This window comes from Mobula birostris, chromosome 11, assembly GCF_030028105.1.
Source record: "Mobula birostris isolate sMobBir1 chromosome 11, sMobBir1.hap1, whole genome shotgun sequence".
Classification (NCBI taxonomy): domain Eukaryota; kingdom Metazoa; phylum Chordata; class Chondrichthyes; order Myliobatiformes; family Myliobatidae; genus Mobula; species Mobula birostris.
Genome location: NC_092380.1, coordinates 115,197,095 through 115,215,013, shown reverse-complemented (window position 1 = coordinate 115,215,013; position 17,919 = coordinate 115,197,095). Strand labels below are relative to the sequence as shown.

General features: G+C 42.1%; 1 protein-coding gene across 6 annotated transcripts in view; it reads right to left on the bottom strand.

Annotated features, from left to right (window-relative positions):
- Positions 1–17,919, bottom strand: part of lrrc56 (leucine rich repeat containing 56) — a 243,125-nt gene that overhangs the window by 55,405 nt on the left and 169,801 nt on the right. For all 6 annotated transcript variants that reach the window (XM_072273220.1, XM_072273218.1, XM_072273219.1 and 3 more), the window contains 2 exons: positions 955–1,132; positions 79–261 (listed from right to left, as the gene is read on the bottom strand). In XM_072273220.1, coding sequence (XP_072129321.1) covers positions 79–261; positions 955–1,132 — 361 coding nt within the window. The remainder of the gene's footprint in view (positions 1–78; positions 262–954; positions 1,133–17,919) is intronic.

Below are 17,919 nucleotides of genomic sequence, written 5' to 3'. Positions count from 1 at the left end.
GACATATCACTGCACAGGAAGGTTACATCACAAGTACTTCAGAAATGGTGAAATACCGAATGAACTGGAAAGCAGTACCGTGTGTTAGGTCACTGGCACCATCTTGAAGCCAGTTGTCAACAGCTCCTGTCCTGTAGGTGCCAATGGGTAAGAGTGTGGTGACCCTCCCAGCACTGTACGGTCTCTGGCAGCTTGACCGCCTCGTAGATGAACAGGCTTGATGCTGCCGAGAAGCTGATCTTCCTGGGCCAACAACAGCATCTGTGTGCATTCAAAACAATTGTTTTAGAAGGTAGAACAGTACAGGCCCTTCAGCCCATGATGTTGAGGCAACTCTTTAACCTGCACTAAGATCAATCTAACCTTCCCTTCCACGTGTGCCTCCATTTTTCTATCATCCATGTGCCTATCTATAATGTATTTGCCTCTATCACCACCCTGGCAAGATGTTCCATGCACTCAATACTCTGTAAAAAAAAAAACCTCTAACACCCCCCAAATACTTTTATTGAATGCTCCCTTGTATTAACCACTTCTACTCTGGGAAAACATCCGTCCACTCTCTCTATGCCTCTTATCTTGTACACCTCTATCAAGTCACCTCTCATCTTCCTTCACTCCAAAGAGAAAAGCCATAAGTCACTCAACCTATCTTCATAAGATATTTTTCATTGTAATTTTGCCAGATGATTAGTGTTTTGTTTCTTATGGTATTCCTAATAAATATATTAAATAAAACCCTATTACATTTAGAGGGTTTAAGTTAAAGGCTGGGAGTTATTTCATTTTGGTTGAACTAGTCTCTGATAACTTACTGATCCATTTCCACATTTGCCACAGATACTAGCAGCACAAGCAAGTGTTTAACAAGTTATGAGAGATGATTCTGCCTTTTCAGTTAATGAGCACATTTCACGGGTAAGTGTGGTGTTTTTCATGAATTATTCCACACACCTAGATTTCCAAGGTCCTCAGCAGAGATTCCACCCTTAATTGCTTCCTTCACAATCAGCCAGTCCTCACTGACGGTATGGTCAGACTGAGTACAACTCTCACTCACAGGAATATCATCCAAATACTTCAAGTGTGGAATTAGCTTTCTGACCACCTTCCTGTAGTTAGCATTTGAATCCTGAGGTCACAGAAAAGAGCAAAATTGCAATTACTTTCACAGTTTCTGAGTATCAGCAACACCCCTTGAAATGTTAATGTGGAATGGAATTCTCCCTTCCAACCACATTGTGGCAGCAGATTCACCACGATCACTGCCACAGCACAACACCACTTTCTCAGGAGCAGTTAGGAATGGCAATAAATACTGGCTTACCTGGAACTCCCACATCCCATTAATAAATTAATAATCTGCAGTGTTCTCTATAAGCGTAACCTGACATCCCTACTCGCAGACTCAATGCTTTGGACTCAAACAATAAAAGCAAGTGTGTTATACTTAGAATGTGTACAGGAGTGAAATGGGTCAGCTGGTTGAGTGGTGTTGCAACAATAATCTTGCAGTCAACGTCATTAAGACTAGGGAACTGATTGTGGACTTCAGGAAGGGGAAGTTTAGAGAATACGCACCAGTTCTCATCAAGGGGGTCAGTGGTGGAAAGGGTGAACAGTTTCAAGTTCCGGGATGTCAACATGTCTGTATATCCATCCAGGGCCCAACATATTAATGCAATTGCCAAAAAGACAGTGGTTATATTTCATTAGGAGTTTGAGGAGATTTGGTATGTCATCAAAGATTCCAGCAAATTTTTACAGTGGTAAGGTGGAGAGCATTCTGAATAGTTGCATCATTGTCTGGTATGGAGAGGCCACTGCACAGGATAGGAAAAAGCTGCAGAGGACTGTACACTCAGCGAGTTCCTTCACGGACACTGGCCTCCCCATCATCGAGGATATCTTCAAAAGGTGGTGCCTCAAAAAAGTGTCATCCATTTAGAAGGACCCCACCATCCCAGACATGTCCTTTTCTCATTAACTACCATCAGAGAAGAGGTACAGAAGCCTGAAGTCACACGCATAACATTTTAGGAACAGCTTCTTCCCCTCTGCCATCAGATATCTGAACGCTCTATGAAACAATAAACACCAGCTTGCTATATTTTAGATTAGATTAGATTATGAGGACATTCAGTCCTCGTTTATTGTCATTTAGAAATGATATCCTCCAGAATGATATCACAAAAACACAGGACAAACCAAGACTAAAACTGACAAAACCACATAATTATAACATATAGTTACAACAGTGCAAATTTCATAAAGAGCAGGGCACGGTAAAAAAAGTCTCAAGTCCCGATAGCCCCATCATCTCATGCAGACAGGAGCACCGCAAACTTGCTGATGTAGTGGAAGCACCCGACCGCAGCCGACTCTGAGTCCGTCCGAAAACTTTGAACCTCCGACCAGCCCTCCGACACCGAGCACCGAGCACCATCTCTGCTGAGTGCTTCGACCCCGCCCCAGCCGCCGAGCAACAAGCAAAGCTGAGGACTTGGGGCCTTTCCCTCCGGAGATTCTGGACCACACAGTAGCAGTAGCATTGAAGCAGGCATTTCAGAAGTTTCACCAGATGTTCCTCCGTGCTCTCACATCTGTCTCCATCAAATCAGGATTGTGCACGGCCCCCTACTTGACAGATGACAGATATCACCCCCCGAGTGGCCGCTGTGCGCTGCGCCGTGCCGCCATCTTCTCCCCCTTTTTCGCTCTCTTTAAACATATTTCTTACAATTTATTGTACGTTTGTATATTTTATGTATTGCACTGTACTGTTGTTACAAAAGAACAAATTTCACAACATATGTGAGAGATAATAAATCGGATTCAAGTTGAAGTTTAATCGTCATTCATCTATACACATGAATACAGCCAAACGAAACCGTGGTACTCTGGGGCCAAGGTGCAAAACACAGAACCAACAGTTATGCATAGCACAAGGCACAAATAAGGTAACAGTAAAATACAGTCACACACAAAAGCCTATAGTGCAAGTCCCTGAGTCATGCATGCTACAGCAGTCTGCTGTTGAAGACAATAAACATAGCTTGTCTTCTGCCAAGCCAACACCGTGGGGCAGCACCGGCTCCAGCTGCACCGCACTGCCTCTGGCACTCTGGTGGAGTGCCTGACTCCGACACCTCCACCCACCACCCCCCCAACCCCCCAGGCTGATTCAGATTCTGATACAATAGAGGAGAGGATGAGGAATTGGTGGAAAGCAGGAAACAGCACCTATACTTGTGGGGAGTGAAGTTCTGTGGAGAGACACTCATTCTCCAATCAGTAACACCATCTCCTTCCTGTCTGGAACCGTCTTTCCCACTCTGAAAATGAAACCAATTCAGTCAAAGGCCAAAAATCAAAAACAAGCCTTCCATCAGCATCAGCTGTTGTGATTGTGATCAAAGTCACCAGAGAGAGACTAAAGCTGGTGATATAGAAGTCTTTATTCATCACCACAAACAGGTATTCTTCTGGAGATACCCAGTAGAGTCCCACAAACTTAAAAGTACATCATGTTTTCATACCCTCAAGATCAATAGGTGATTTCAATAGTAACAATGATATCATTTACTTCAACCCAAACTGTTGCAGGCCGAATCAAGGGTGGTGATGAATCATCATCCAGGAGGGAGATTGAAAATCTGGCTGAGTGGTGTCATAACAACAACCTTTCACTCAATGTCAGCAAGACCAAGGAACTGACTATAGACTTCAGGAGCTGGAAACCAGATGTCCATGAACCAGTCCTCAGCAGAGGATCAGAGGTGGCAAGGGTTACCAACATTAAATTCCTGGGTGTTACTGTTTCAGAGGACCTCTCCTGTACCCAGCATATACGTCCAATTGCAAAGAAAGCAAGCCAGCACCTCTACTTCCTTTTGCATCTATGGAGATTCGGCAGGACATCTAAAACTTTAACAAACTTCAACTGATGTGTAGGGAAGAGTGCATTGACTGGCTGCATCATGGCCTGGTATGGAAACACCAATGCCTTGGAATGAAAAATCCTACAAAAGTAGTGGATTCGACTCAGTACATCATAGGTTAACCCCTCCCAATAACTGAGCACATCTACATAAAACACTATTGTAGGAAAGCAGCATCCATCATTGGAGATCCCTGTCTCCCAGGTCATGCTCTCTTTTTACTGTTGCCATTAGGTAAAAGGTACAAGAGCCTCAGGACCTGCACCGCCAGGTTCAAGGACAGTTACTACGCCTCAACCGTCAGACTGTTGAATAAAAGGGGATAATTACACTCACTTGCCCCATCAATGAAATGTTCCCATAATCAATGATCACACTTTTAAGGACTCTTTATCTCATGTTTTCATGTTCTCATTATTTATTGCTATTTATTTATATTTTCATTTACACAGTTTGTTGTCTTCTGCACTCTGGTTGATCTTTCATTGATCCTGTTAGTTACTATTCTATAGATTTACTGAGTATGCTGTTACGTAACCGGCAACAATGAATATCAATCGAGACAGGTTATGTAAAAACCAAACATTTATTAAACATGGATAAATGATAAGGAAAAAAGAACAAACGAAAACTTTAACCGGAAGTTAACAGATATGCAGCCGTTCACCAACTGGCCACTCGGCTCTGGTTCTTAAAGTGTTAAATGTGAAAACAGTTCTTAAAGCCATACAGTCAGATATAGTTCTTAAAGTGATAATTTTGAAAGTCCAATAGATTTACACATTCAATTGGGAGAGACTTCTCTGGAGAAGGATTTCTCCACAGACGCAACTTTCCTGCTGGTTCTGTCCACAGGATTCACGATGCCGAAAATAAACAGCTTACATCGACTGACCTTTAATTCCTTTAGAGAGAGAGAGCATCTTTTTGCATGAACTCCTTGTTCTTTTTGGCAAGAGTTATCTCGATGCAGGTACTCCTCCAACGAAGACTCAATAAGGTCGATCCTTTATTAAACTGCCAAACAATGCCGACTCCTCTCGATCCTTCGATTCTGTACTTCGATAAATTCTTCACTCTCCCTTCTAATGTTGGAATTGAGAAATCAACACATCTAGCAAAAATTTCCAGTCCAAAAAATATGGTATCCCACAACAGAACGCACACCGCCTCAAAAATGAAACTGCGTCACAAAAACACACAACAGAAACGGAGATACAGCACGTTCTACCTGGAAATCTACAAACTCAAAAACCAACCGCGTCACCTAGGTTGACCTTTATATAGTCACGGGGCACAAGTCATCACATGACCTCACATCGGTGGGAAAATCACATCAGGTGACCTCCAAAAGACCATTACATCATTCTCACAAAAAAAGAGATCTCCTTAAGCATGTAACAATGCCCATAAGAAAATGAATCTCAGGGTTGTATATGGTGACATACAGGTACTTTGATAATAGAATTTACTTTGAACTTTGTACTTTGTATTTTGGGTTGACAATGTTTCCTTTGCATTGTATATCTACAGTGGGAGACACGTCTGAACATTCAGATACCTTGGCTGGGACAAACTAGTTACAAACTTCCCTGAATTTACACAATGTTCACAATGTTATAATGGTCTCTTTGACTGAGAGCCAGCCTGTACCTTTAAATTCTATCTACTGCCTGCAATTTACAATAAAAGCTTAAGATTAATTCTTGTTTGAATTACTATCTGCTCTGTTCACATAACTCCAGATCACACCCTCACAGATTCCACCTTTCAAAATAATGTTAAAACATACCTAAATCTCACGGACACGCTCTCGAATGATCTTCCTTCTGTGAAACCCCACTTTAGCCAGCAGCATCCATTAAGTAATGCACAGTACTGTTTCAATCTCAGAGAAATACTATTACCTAGTCCAACCAATGTGAAGTGCTCAAGTAAAGAGGACCCATTACCCGATCCATTAAGGCAGCTGTTATTAATAGACTGTAGATTGCTTCAGTATTTATGCACTCTAATTTCACTGATCTGCAGACAACATCTTTACAACTCATGTTCTTAGTATTATTGTTATTTACATAATTTGTCTTCTTTTGCACATTGGTCATTTGTTGGTCTTTGTTTGTGTATTTTTTTGTAAATTCTATCGTATTCCTTTATTTTCCTATAAATTCCTGGAAGAAAATAATTCTCAGGTCAGTATATGGTAACATATACATACTTCTATTATAAATTTAATTTCAACTTTTGAATTCACACAATGTTAACTGTTCACATCATGAAAGTTGTGATCAGTGAAGAATTTTTCTTGCTGTTTGAGGGAAAGCCTTCTATTTCATTCAGCAGTTGAGATCCTTTAAGAAACCTCAGGACTATTCGCTTCAATAATACCTTGGTTAAATCAGAAGTCCAATTGTATGTGCTCTGCTCAACAAATCTACTGATTCCTCAAAGTTCTAAGTAAATTTATTATCAAAGTACATATATATGTCAACAACACCATAAGATGCAGGAGCAGAATTCGGCCATTTGCCCACTGAGTCTATTCCACCATTTCATCATGGTTGATCCATTTTTCGTCTCAGCCTCAGTCTCCTGCCTTGCCTCCGCATCACCTCATGCCATGACCAATCGTGAATCTAATAACTTCTACCTTAAAGATACAGAAAGGCTTGGCCTCCTCAGCTGCCTGTGGCAAAGAATTCCGCAGATTCACCACTCTCCCGCGAAAGAAATTCCTCCACGTCTCCGTTCCAAAAGGACACCCCTCTTTTCTGAGGCTGTGTACTCTGATCTTCGACTTTCCCATTGTTGGAAAAATCCTCTCCACATCCACTGTATCAAGGCCTTTTACCATTCAATAGGTTTCAATTAGGTCACCCCTCATTCTTCTGAATTCTATTGAATACAAGCGCACAGCCATCAAATGCTCTTCATATGATAAGCTGTCTGAGCCCTCTCCAGTTTCAGCACATCCTTTCTAAGATAAGGGGGACAAAACTGCTCACAATATCCACATGAGGCCTCACCAGTGCTTTATAAGGTCTCAACATTGCATCCTTGCTTTTATATTCTAGTCCTCTTGAAATGAATTGCCTTCCTCACCATACACTCAACCTGCAAATTAACCTTTAGGAAATTGTGCATAAGGACTCCCTAGTCTCCTTACGCCTCAGTTTTTTAAAATATTTTCTCTCTATTTAGAAAATAGTCAACTCTTTCATTTCTTCTACCAAAGTGCATGAACATATACTTCTTGACACTGTATTCCATCTGCCACTTCCTTGCCCATTCTCTTAATATGTCTTAATCGTCCTACTTCCTCAAATCTACCTGCCTCTCCATCTATCTTCATATTGTCTACAAACTTTGCAACAAAGCCATCAATTTTGACATTAAAATATAACGTAAGAAGAATCGGTCCACCCCTGTGGAACACCACTAGTCACCAGCAGCCAGCCAAAAAAGGCCCCCTTTATCCTCACCCTTTGCTTCCTGCCATTCAGCCACTGCTTTATCCGTGCCAGAATCTCTCCTGTAATACAATGGGCTCGTAGCTTGTTATGCAGCCTCATGTGTGGCACCTTGTCAAAGGCCTTCTGAAAATCCAAATACACAACGTCAACTGATTCTCCTTTGTCTATCCTGCTTGCTATTTCTTCAAAGAATTCTAACAGATTTGTCAGGCAAGATTTTCATCTGGGGAAATCATGACGGCTACGGCCTATTTTATCATGTGCCTCCAAGTACCCCACATGCTTAACAATCGACTCCAACATCTTCCCAACCACCGAGGTCAGACCATCTGCCTATAATTTCCTTTCTTCTGCCTTTCACCCTTCTGGAAGAGTAGGTGACATTTGCAATTTTCCAGTCTTCCAGAACCATTCCAGAATCTAGTGATCCTTGAAACATCATTAATAATTCCTCCATGATCTCTCCAGCCACTTCTTTCAGAACTCTGGGGTACACACCATCTGGTCTAGGTGACTTATCGACCTTCAGACCTTTAATTTCCCAAGAACCCATAAGTGGATTTTTCTAATCATGGTAACTTCACACACTTCATGACCCTTGACATCTGAAACTTCCACCATACTGCTAGTGTCTTGCACAGTGAAGACTGATGCAGAATACTTACTCAGTTCATCTGCAATTTCTTTGTCCCCCATTACTAGCTGTTCAATATCATTTTCCAGCAGTCCAATACCCACTCTCGTCTCTCTTTTATGCTTTACGTATCTGAAGAAACTTCTGGTAACCCCTTTAATATTACTGGCTAGATAACTTTCGTATTCCACCTTTACCTTCTTAATGACTTTTAGTTGCCTTCTGTTGCTTTTCAAAAGCTTCCCAATCCTCTAACTTCCCATTAATTTTTGCTCTATTGTATGCCCTCTCTTTGGCCTTTATGTTGGCTTTGACTTCTCGTTAGTCACTGTTGTGTCACCTTGCTCTTAGAATACTACTTCTTCTTTGGAATGTACATATCCTGTGCCTTCTAAATTGCTTCCAGAAATTCCAGCTATTGCTGGTCTGCCATAATCCCTGCCAATGTTCTTCTCTAGTCAATTTTTGCCAACTCCTCTCTCATGACTATGCAATTCCCTTTAATCCACTATAATACCGACACATCTGACTTTAGTTACTCCTTTAATTTCAGAGTAAATTTGATCATATCATGATCACTCTCCTCTGAAGGTTCTTTTACCTTAAGTTCTCTAATCAATTCTGGTGCAGCACCCAATCCAGAATGGCTGATCCCCTCGTGGGCTGAAACATGAGCTGCTCTTAAAAAGTCATCTTATAACCATATAACCATATAACCATCACAGCACGGAAACAGGCCATCTCGGCCCTTCTAGTCTGTGCCAAACTCTTACTCTCACCTAGTCCCACCGACCTGCACTCACCCTTAACCCTCCATTCCTTTCCTGTCCATATAGCTATCCAATTTTACTTTAAGTGACAATATTGAACCTGCCTCAACCACTTCTGCTGGAATCTCGTTCCACACAGCTACCACTCTCTGAGTAAAGAAGTTCCCCCTCATGTTACCCCTAAACTTTTACCCTTTAACTCTCAACTCATGTCCTCTTGTTTGAATCTCCCCCATTCTCAATGGAAAAAGCCTATCCACATTAACTCTATCTATCCCCCTCATAATTTTAAATACCTCTATCAACCTTCTATGCTCCAAAGAATAACTCTTGTAGGCATTCTAGAAATATATATAGTGCCTGTCAAAAGTATTCATCCCCCTTGGAATTTTTTTTATTGTTTTATTGAATCACAGTGGATTTCATTTGGCTTTTTTGACACTGATCAACAGAAAAAACTGTTCCCAGTCAAAGTAAAAACAGATTCCTACAAAGTGATTGTAATTAATTATAAATAAAAAGCACAAATTTATTGATTGCATAAGTATCCACCCCCTTCAAGTCAGTATTTAGTAGATGCACCTTTGGCAGCAATTACAGCCTTGAGTTGGTGTGGATAGGTCTCTGTAGGCTTTGCACATCTGGACACTGCAATTTTTCCAAATTCTTCATTACAAAACTGCACAAGTTCTGTCAGATTGAATTGGGGATTGTGAGTAAATAGCCCTTTTCAAGTCCAGCCACAAATTTTCAATTGGATTGAGGTCTGGACTCTGACTTGGCCACTCCAGGACATTCACTTTATTATTTTTAAGCCATTCCTGTGTAGCTTTGGCTTTATACTTGGGGTCATTGTCCTGCTGGAAAACATATCTTCTTCCAAGTTGCAGTTCGCTTGCGGACTACATCAGGTTTTCCTCCAGGATTTCCCTGATTTTGTGTGAATTCTGAAGGTATTGTCTTCAGATCAGTGAGATCCATAGAAGTCATCCAGACCATGCTCTCTTCTTGCTGCTGCCATCAGGGAGGAGGTACAGGAGCCTCAGGACTCACACCACCAGGTTCATAAACAGTTATTACCCCTCAACCATCAGGCTTGTGAACCAAGAGGGATATCTTTACCCAACTTCACTCACCCCAACACTGAACTGTTCCCAACCTATGGATTCACTTCCAACGACTTTTTATCTCATGTTCTTGATATTTATTGCACATTTATTATTATTTTTTTCTTTTTGATTTGAAGTTTGTTGTCTTTTGCACATTGGTGTCTGTCCATCTTGTTGGGAGGGGCTTTTCATTGATTCTATTCTGTTTCTTTGTATTTACTGAGTACACTCACAAGAAAACGAATCTTGGGACTGTATATGGTGACATACAGTACCTATAAAAAGTAATCATCATGGCAAGACAGATTTCAATCTCAAAACCACTGATGCAAAACACATGGAGAATAAGCATTTGCAGTATAAGTTCTAGTGCTTGACCCAAGTCTCTTGGAACTGGATCAGTCTGCCATCCCAGGCTTTATTCCTAGCAGTGTAAGAAACTGGAATGTAACCCTATGGAGGTTTATAAAGTCAAGGGCTATACAGATAGGGTGAACGTGCTTAGTCTTTTTCTCAGGGAAGGAAACTAAAAAATGGGGGATATCGGTTCAATGTGAGAGCAGAAGGATTTAAGAGGGACCAGAGAAGCACCTTCTTCACACAGAGTGTGGTGGGAACATGGAATGAGTTGCCAAAGGAAATGGTGTGGCACAAAAGCGTAGCGATAGCGCATCACCTTACAATAACAGCTGTAAGATCAGGGTTCAATTCCCGTCTCTGCTTGTAAGGAGTTTGTACGTTCTGCCCATGTGGGTTTCCTCCAGGTGCTCCGGATTCTTCCCATATTCCAACGGATTAGAGTTATGGAGTTGTGGACATTCTATGTTGGCACTGGAAGTGACACTCAGGGGTTGACCCAGCACAATCCTCGCTGATTTAATTTGTCACAAATGACACACTTCACTCTGTGTTTTGATGTATATGTGACAAATAAAGCTAATCTTTAAAAAAAGTGGTTGATGCAGATACAATAACAGCACTTAAAAGAAACTTGGATGAGTACATGATTAGAAGGGATATGGGCCAAATCTCGGCAAATGGGGCAAGCTGGGTGGGCACAGTGGTTGACATAGATGAGTTGGGGTAGTTTCTACGCTATAGAGTCATAGAGTTATATACCATAGAAATAAGCCCTTCAGCCAACTGCATCATACCAATCATAATGATCACCAACCAATCCCGTTTGCCCAGAACCATGTACCTGTCCAACTGTCATTTAAAAGTTGTTACTGTACCCACCTCCGACAGCTCATTCCATATACATATGACAGCTTGTGTAGAAAAGTTGTCCCTTAACTTCCACTGCCTGTCCACTCTATCAATGCCACATTTCATCTTGTACACTCTTTCTTGTACACCACTATCAAGTAACCCTCATCCGCCTTCACTCCAAAAAGAAAAGCCCCAGCTCGCTCAGCCTGTCCTCATAAGACATACTCTCTAATCAAGACAGCATCCTGGTAAATCTCCTCTGCACCTCTCTAAAGCTTCTGCATCCTTTCGATAATGAAGTGACCAGAACTGAACACAATATTCCAAGTGTGGTCTAACCAGCTTTATAAAGCTGCAACATTACCCCCCAGCTCTTCAACTGAATCCCCTGACTAGTGAAGGGCAGCACTCAATAAGTCTCCTTTACCACCCTATGAATCAGAATCTGAATTGGGATTTTTATCATGGACACTTGTCGTGAAATCTGCTGTTTTGCAGCAGCAGTATGGTGTGGTACAGATAAAATGCTATAGGTTACAACAAGAAATATATAACAATAAGCAGTGCAAATAGAGAACAAAATAGTGAGGTAGTGTTCATGGGTTGGTTCACTGTCCATTCAGAAATCCGATGGCAGAGGCAAAAAGCTTCAGTCTCCGGTACCTCTTCCCTGGAGGAGAGAAGGAATTGTTGGAAGTAATCCATTTGTTCAATGACATCATCCATTCAAGGACTGCAGCAGGGTGGCTACCTGCAGGCTAGTGTTACAACAGTGTCGGGAGGTCCTGACGACTGAAAGCATGCCTGCTGGCTCCATAAACCATTTCAGCAATAAAGTAGCCTCATTTATTGTTTACATTACTGACAATTTCCTGTGTTTACACAGTGAATAAGAAAGATATTGACACCTAGCCTCATCCACGTCAGAGCTCGGAATGTTTGTGTTTTAGAATTAATCATTTCTATCATTAGGCCTTTCAACCCAACAGACCAAATAAATCAAGGCAGCTACAGGCCCATACATCTTACTATGATCCACCACTTTATCATTTCCTGCCACTCACCTCATGTACAGACACTCCTGTGCCTAGTGTCACTTTATGGACATACATTCAATCTATATATATAAGCTATCTTATGTATTTATATTTATTGTGTGTTTTTTATTAATGTGTTCTTTATCTTATTCTGTTTTATTTTACTGTGCTTCATCGAATCTGTCGCAAAGCAAGAAACCCAAAAGAACCCAATTAAAGAAAAAAAGAATAAAAATTAGAAAAATTAAGACCAACACTCAATGCGCAAGAGAAAGAAAAAAATACAAATCACGCAAACAGCTGAAGCGAACAACAGCATTCTGAACCAAAATTGTGTGCTCAGATCCGAACCCTGGAGTAGCCTGGAGAAGGCCCAAAGCCTCATATGTCAGTTAATCATGTTAACAGGCATGCAGAACAGCAGCAGGGCAGTTTACATAGCCTGAGCGCCATGGAGATGACCATCGCAGAGAAAGAGCAAAACTGGCTCTCATTCTGACCAACACCCTGTCTTTTCAGTCTATCTGGGCTAGCGTTTAAATTGACCCAACGATGGAACATCAAAAGACTCCGGCGCCCTGGGGAGAGGAGTCAAGATTGTGGAAAGTGAACAAAATTGGCTCTTTGCTTCTGATCTTGGCCAGTGTTTAAATTGTCTAAACAGTGTATCATACCTCCCAGTAGGACCTAGACCACACCGCCCAGTGACTCGCTTTGGGCCCGGATTTCATTGCCGAGCCCGAAGCTGCCTCTCAAGCTCTTCAGATCAGCTTGGTGCCCAGAGCAATCCAACCTCGCACCCAGCCCAGTTGAACGAGCATCAGAACTTCTCTGCCTGGGCCCTAACTTCTCCTTTCAGTCCCAGAGTGATCCAAACTCGCACCCAGGCCAGATGTACGGGCATTGGAACTCCATCTGCAACGATTCTGTAACGCACCATCTTGCCTCATCTCCCGAACTCGCCTCACCAGTGATTGCCTCTTCACTACTTGCGGTGATAATATAACATAATTTACCACAGAAAAGGTACTTTCAGTGTTGTTTTTAGTTGGATTTATTTTTGACTACCAGAAGATGTTTCACATGTTCTTAACTGGAACCGGAATGGTTCAATAACCAAAGTAAATTTAATATCAAGGTATGTATTTGCCACCATATAGATAGATAGATAGATATACTTTATTAATCCCGAGGGAAATTTAATTTCGCTACAGCTGCACCAACCAAGAATAGAGCGTAAATATAGCAATACAAAAAACCCCAACAATCAAACAACAAAATACAAACTATGCCAGATGGAAAATAAGTCCAGGACCAGCCTATTGGCTCAGGGTGTCTGATCCTCCATGGGAGGAGCTGCACGTTCGATGGCCACAGGCAGGAACGACGTCCAGTGCCGTACTAGCTTGAGATTCATTTCCTACAGGCACTTACAAGAAAATAAAGAAATACAAATGGAATTTATGAAAAACTATACATAAACAAAGACTGACAAATGTCCAATGTGTAAAACTGTGCAAATAAAAACACAATACTGAGACCCTGAGTTGTAACGAGTCCTCGAAAGTGAGTTTGCAAGTGTTAAGTTTTGTAATTCCAGAAAATAATTGAAAGAAAACACAGGAGCCCCAGATGTGCGAATACTTAGTTTCTTCTTCTTAGTGAGGCATGCACATATGATGCAGTGGTGTACTGTATATGGTTTGCGTACCTCCCACGTACAACCCATAATGAACTTTGCAAACAAAGAATGCCCAATCAAACAGTGCATCTACAACATCACTCAAACATAATTGAAACTTTAAATACACCTCTGTAGGTTGCAGAATCAGTTCACTGTTCAGATGACCATAAGACAAAGGAGCAGAAGTCGGCCATTCAGCCCATCGAGTCTGCTCCGCCATTTTATCATGAGCTGATCCATTCTCCCATTTAGTCCCACTCCCCCGCCTTCTCACCATAACCTTTGATGCCCTGGCTACTCAGATACCTATCAATCTCTGCCTTAAATACACCTAATGACTTGGCCCCCACTGCCGCCCGTGGTAACAAAATCCATAGATTCACCACCCTCTGGCTAAAAAAATTTCTTCGCATTTCTGTTCTGAATGGGCACTCTTCAATCCTTAAGTCACGCCCTCTCATACTAGACTCCCCCATCATGGGAAACAACTTTGCCACATCCACTCTGTCCATGCCTTTCAACATTCGAAATGTATCTATGAGGTCTCCCTTCATTCTTCCAAGCTCCAAGGAATACAGTCCAAGAGCAGACAAACGTTCCTCATATGTTAACCCTCTTGTTCCCGGAATCATTGTAGTGAATCTTCTCTGTACCCTCTCCAACGTCAGCACATCCTTTCTTAAATAGGGAGACCAAAACTGCACACAGTACTCCAAGTGAGGTCTCACCAGCGCCTTATAGAGCCTCAACATCACATCCCTGCTCCTATACTCTATTCCTCTAGAAATGAATGCCAACATTGCATTCGCCTTCTTCACTACCAACTCAACCTGGAGGTTAACCTTAAGGGTATCCTGTACAAGGACTCCCAAGTCCCGTTGCATCTCAGAATTTTGAATTCTCTCCCCACTTAAATAATAGTCTGCCCACTTATTTCTTCTGCCAAAGTGCATAACCATACACTTTCCAACATTGTACTTCATTTGCCACTTCTTTGCCCATTCTTCCAATCTATCCAAGTCTCTCTGCAGGCTCTCTGTTTCCTCAGCACTACCTATCTTTGTATCATCAGCAAACTTAGCCACAAAGCCATCTATTCCATAATCCAAATTGTTGATGTACAATGTAAAAAGAAGTGGCCCCAACACGGACCCCTGTGGAATACCACTGGTAACTGGCAGCCAACCAGAATAGGATCCCTTTATTCCCACTCTCTGTTTCCTGCCAATCAGCCAACGCTCTATCCACGTATGTAACTTTCCCGTAATTCCATGGGCTCTTATCTTGTTAAATAGCCTCATGTGTGGCACCTTGTTAAAGGCCTTCTGAAAATCCAAATATACAACATCCACTGCATCTCCCTTGTCTAGCCTACTGGTAATTTCCTCAAAAAATTGTAATAGGTTTGTCAGGCAGGATTTTCCTTTAAGGAATCCATGCTGAGTTCTGCCTATCTTGTCATATGCCTCCGGCTACTCTGTAACCTCATCCTTGACAATCGACTCCAACAACTTCCCAACCACCGATGTCAAGCTAACAGGTCTATAATTTCCTTTTTGCTTCCTTGCCCCCTTCTTAAATAGCGGAGTGACATTTGCAATCTTCCAGTCCTCTGGAACCATGCCAGAATCTATTGACTTTTGAAAGATCATCACTAATGCCTCCGCAATCTCCACAGCTACTTCCTTCAGAACACAAGGGTGCATTCCATCTGGTCCGGGAGATTTATCTACCTTTAGCCTATTCAGCTTCCTGAGTACTTTCTCTGTCGTAATTGTGACTGTGCACACTTCTCTTCCCTGACACCCTTGAGTGTCCAGTATACTGCTGATGTCTTCCTCAGTGAAGACTGATGCAAAATACTCATTCAGTTCCTCCGCAATCTCCTTATCTCCCATTACAATTTCTCCAGCATCATTTCCTATCAGTCCTATATCTACTCTCACTTGTCTTTTACTCTTTATATACTTGAAAAAGCTTTTAGTATCCTCTTTGATATTATTTGCTAGCTTCCTTTCATAGTTCATCTTTTCCCTCTTAATGACCTTCTTAGTTTCCTTTTGTAAGCTTTTAAAAACTTCCCAATCCTCTGTCTTCCCACTAATTTTTGCTTCCTTGTATGCCCTCTCCTTTGTTTTAACTTTGGCTTTGACTTCTCGTCAGCCACGGTTGCATCCTTTTTTCCATTTGAAAATTTCTTCTTTTTTGGAATATACCTGTCTTGCACCTTCCTCCCTTCTCGCATAAACTCCAGCCACTGCTGCTCTGCCGTCCTTCCCGCCAGTGTCCCTTTCCAGTCAACTTTGGACAGTTCCTCTCTCATGCCACTATAGTTTCCTTTACTCCACTGAAATACCGACACATCAGATTTCGGCTTCTCTTTTTCAAATTTCACAGTGAACTCAATCATGTTACGATCACTGCCTCCTAAGGGTTCCTTCACCTCAATCTCTCCAATCACCTCTGGTTCATTACACAATACCCAATCCAGTACAGCTGATCCCCTAGTGGGCTCAACAACAAGCTGTTCTAAAAACCCATCTCACAGATGAGTGAAGTTATCTCCCCTGGTTCAGGAGCCTGATGGTTGACGGGTACTATATGTTTCTAAACCTTCTGGTGTGAGTCCTGAGGCTCCTGTACCTCCTTCCTGATGGCAGCAGCAAGAAGAGAGCACAGCTTGCATGGTGGGGCTCCTTTGATGATGGCTGCTGCTCTCCTGTGTCTATACTAGTGGGTGACATTGAACTACAGGATTGTGGAAGAGGGGGCTGCTTCCTCAGAAGCCTCAGTGACTGTTGTATGACATGACTGCTCTTTGCCCAAGGCAGTGGCCATTCTGATGCAGCAGGAGAGAAGGTTATGGATGCAGGCCCTGATGAAGGGAATGAAATCATCCTGGGGACTCACAGAAATGAATCGCCTGCAGATTGTCTCAAATCTAAACTGGTTCCATTCTACAGGATCACAATGCAAATTGACTGCATCCTGAGGGGAATAAACAGCAGGCAGTGCATAGCCAAGGAATTACACAGAGACTGAGACATCATCTGATCAAACAGCTGGTTACCAGTTGGAGTTCCATAGGGGTTGGTGTTGGGACTGCTGCTTTTTACAATGTATGTTAATGATTTGGACTTCAGTATTAATGGATTTGTGGTGGAGGAGTGGGTAGTGTTGAGGAAACAGACAGCCTGCAGAGAGACTTAGATAGTTTAGTGGAATGGGCAAAGAAGTGGCAAATGAATTACAATGTTGGAAAGTGTATGGTCATGCACTTTGGTGGAAGAAATAAACAGGCAGACTATTATTTAGATGGGGAGAGAATTCAAAACGCAGAGATGCAAAGGGTCTTGCGAGTCCTCGTGCAAGACACCCTAAAGGTTAACCTCCAGGTTGAGTCAGTTGTGAAGAAGGCAAATGCAATATTGGCATTCATTTTTAGAAGTATAGAATATAAGAGCAGGGATGTGATATTGAGGCTCTATAAGGCACTCGTGAGACTATACTTGGAGTATTGTGTGCAATATTGGGCTCCTTATTTTAGAAAGGATATACTGCCATTGGTGACGGTTCAGAGAAGATTCACGAGGATGATACCAGGAATGAAAGAGTTACTGTATGAGGAATGTCTGGCAGCTCTTGGGCTGTATTCCCTGGAATTCAGGAGAATGAGAGTGGATCTCATAGCAACATTCCGAATGTTAAAAGGCCTGAACAGATCAGATATGGCAAATTTATTTCCTGTGGTAGGGGAGCCTAGGACAAGAGGACACGACTTCAGGATTGAAGGAAGTCCATTTAGAACTGAGATGCGGAGAAATTACTTTAGTCAGAGGGTGGTAAATCTGCAGACTTTGTTGCCACGAGCGGCTGTGAGGCCAAGTCATTGGGTGCATTTAAGGCAGAGATAGATAGGTTCTTGGGTATGGGGTGAAAGCAGGGGAGTGGGGATGACTGGAATAATTGGATCAGCTCATGATTGAATGGCAGAGCAGATTCGACAGGTGCTGAATGGCCTTCTTCTGGTCCTATATCTTATTGTCTGATAGTCATGGT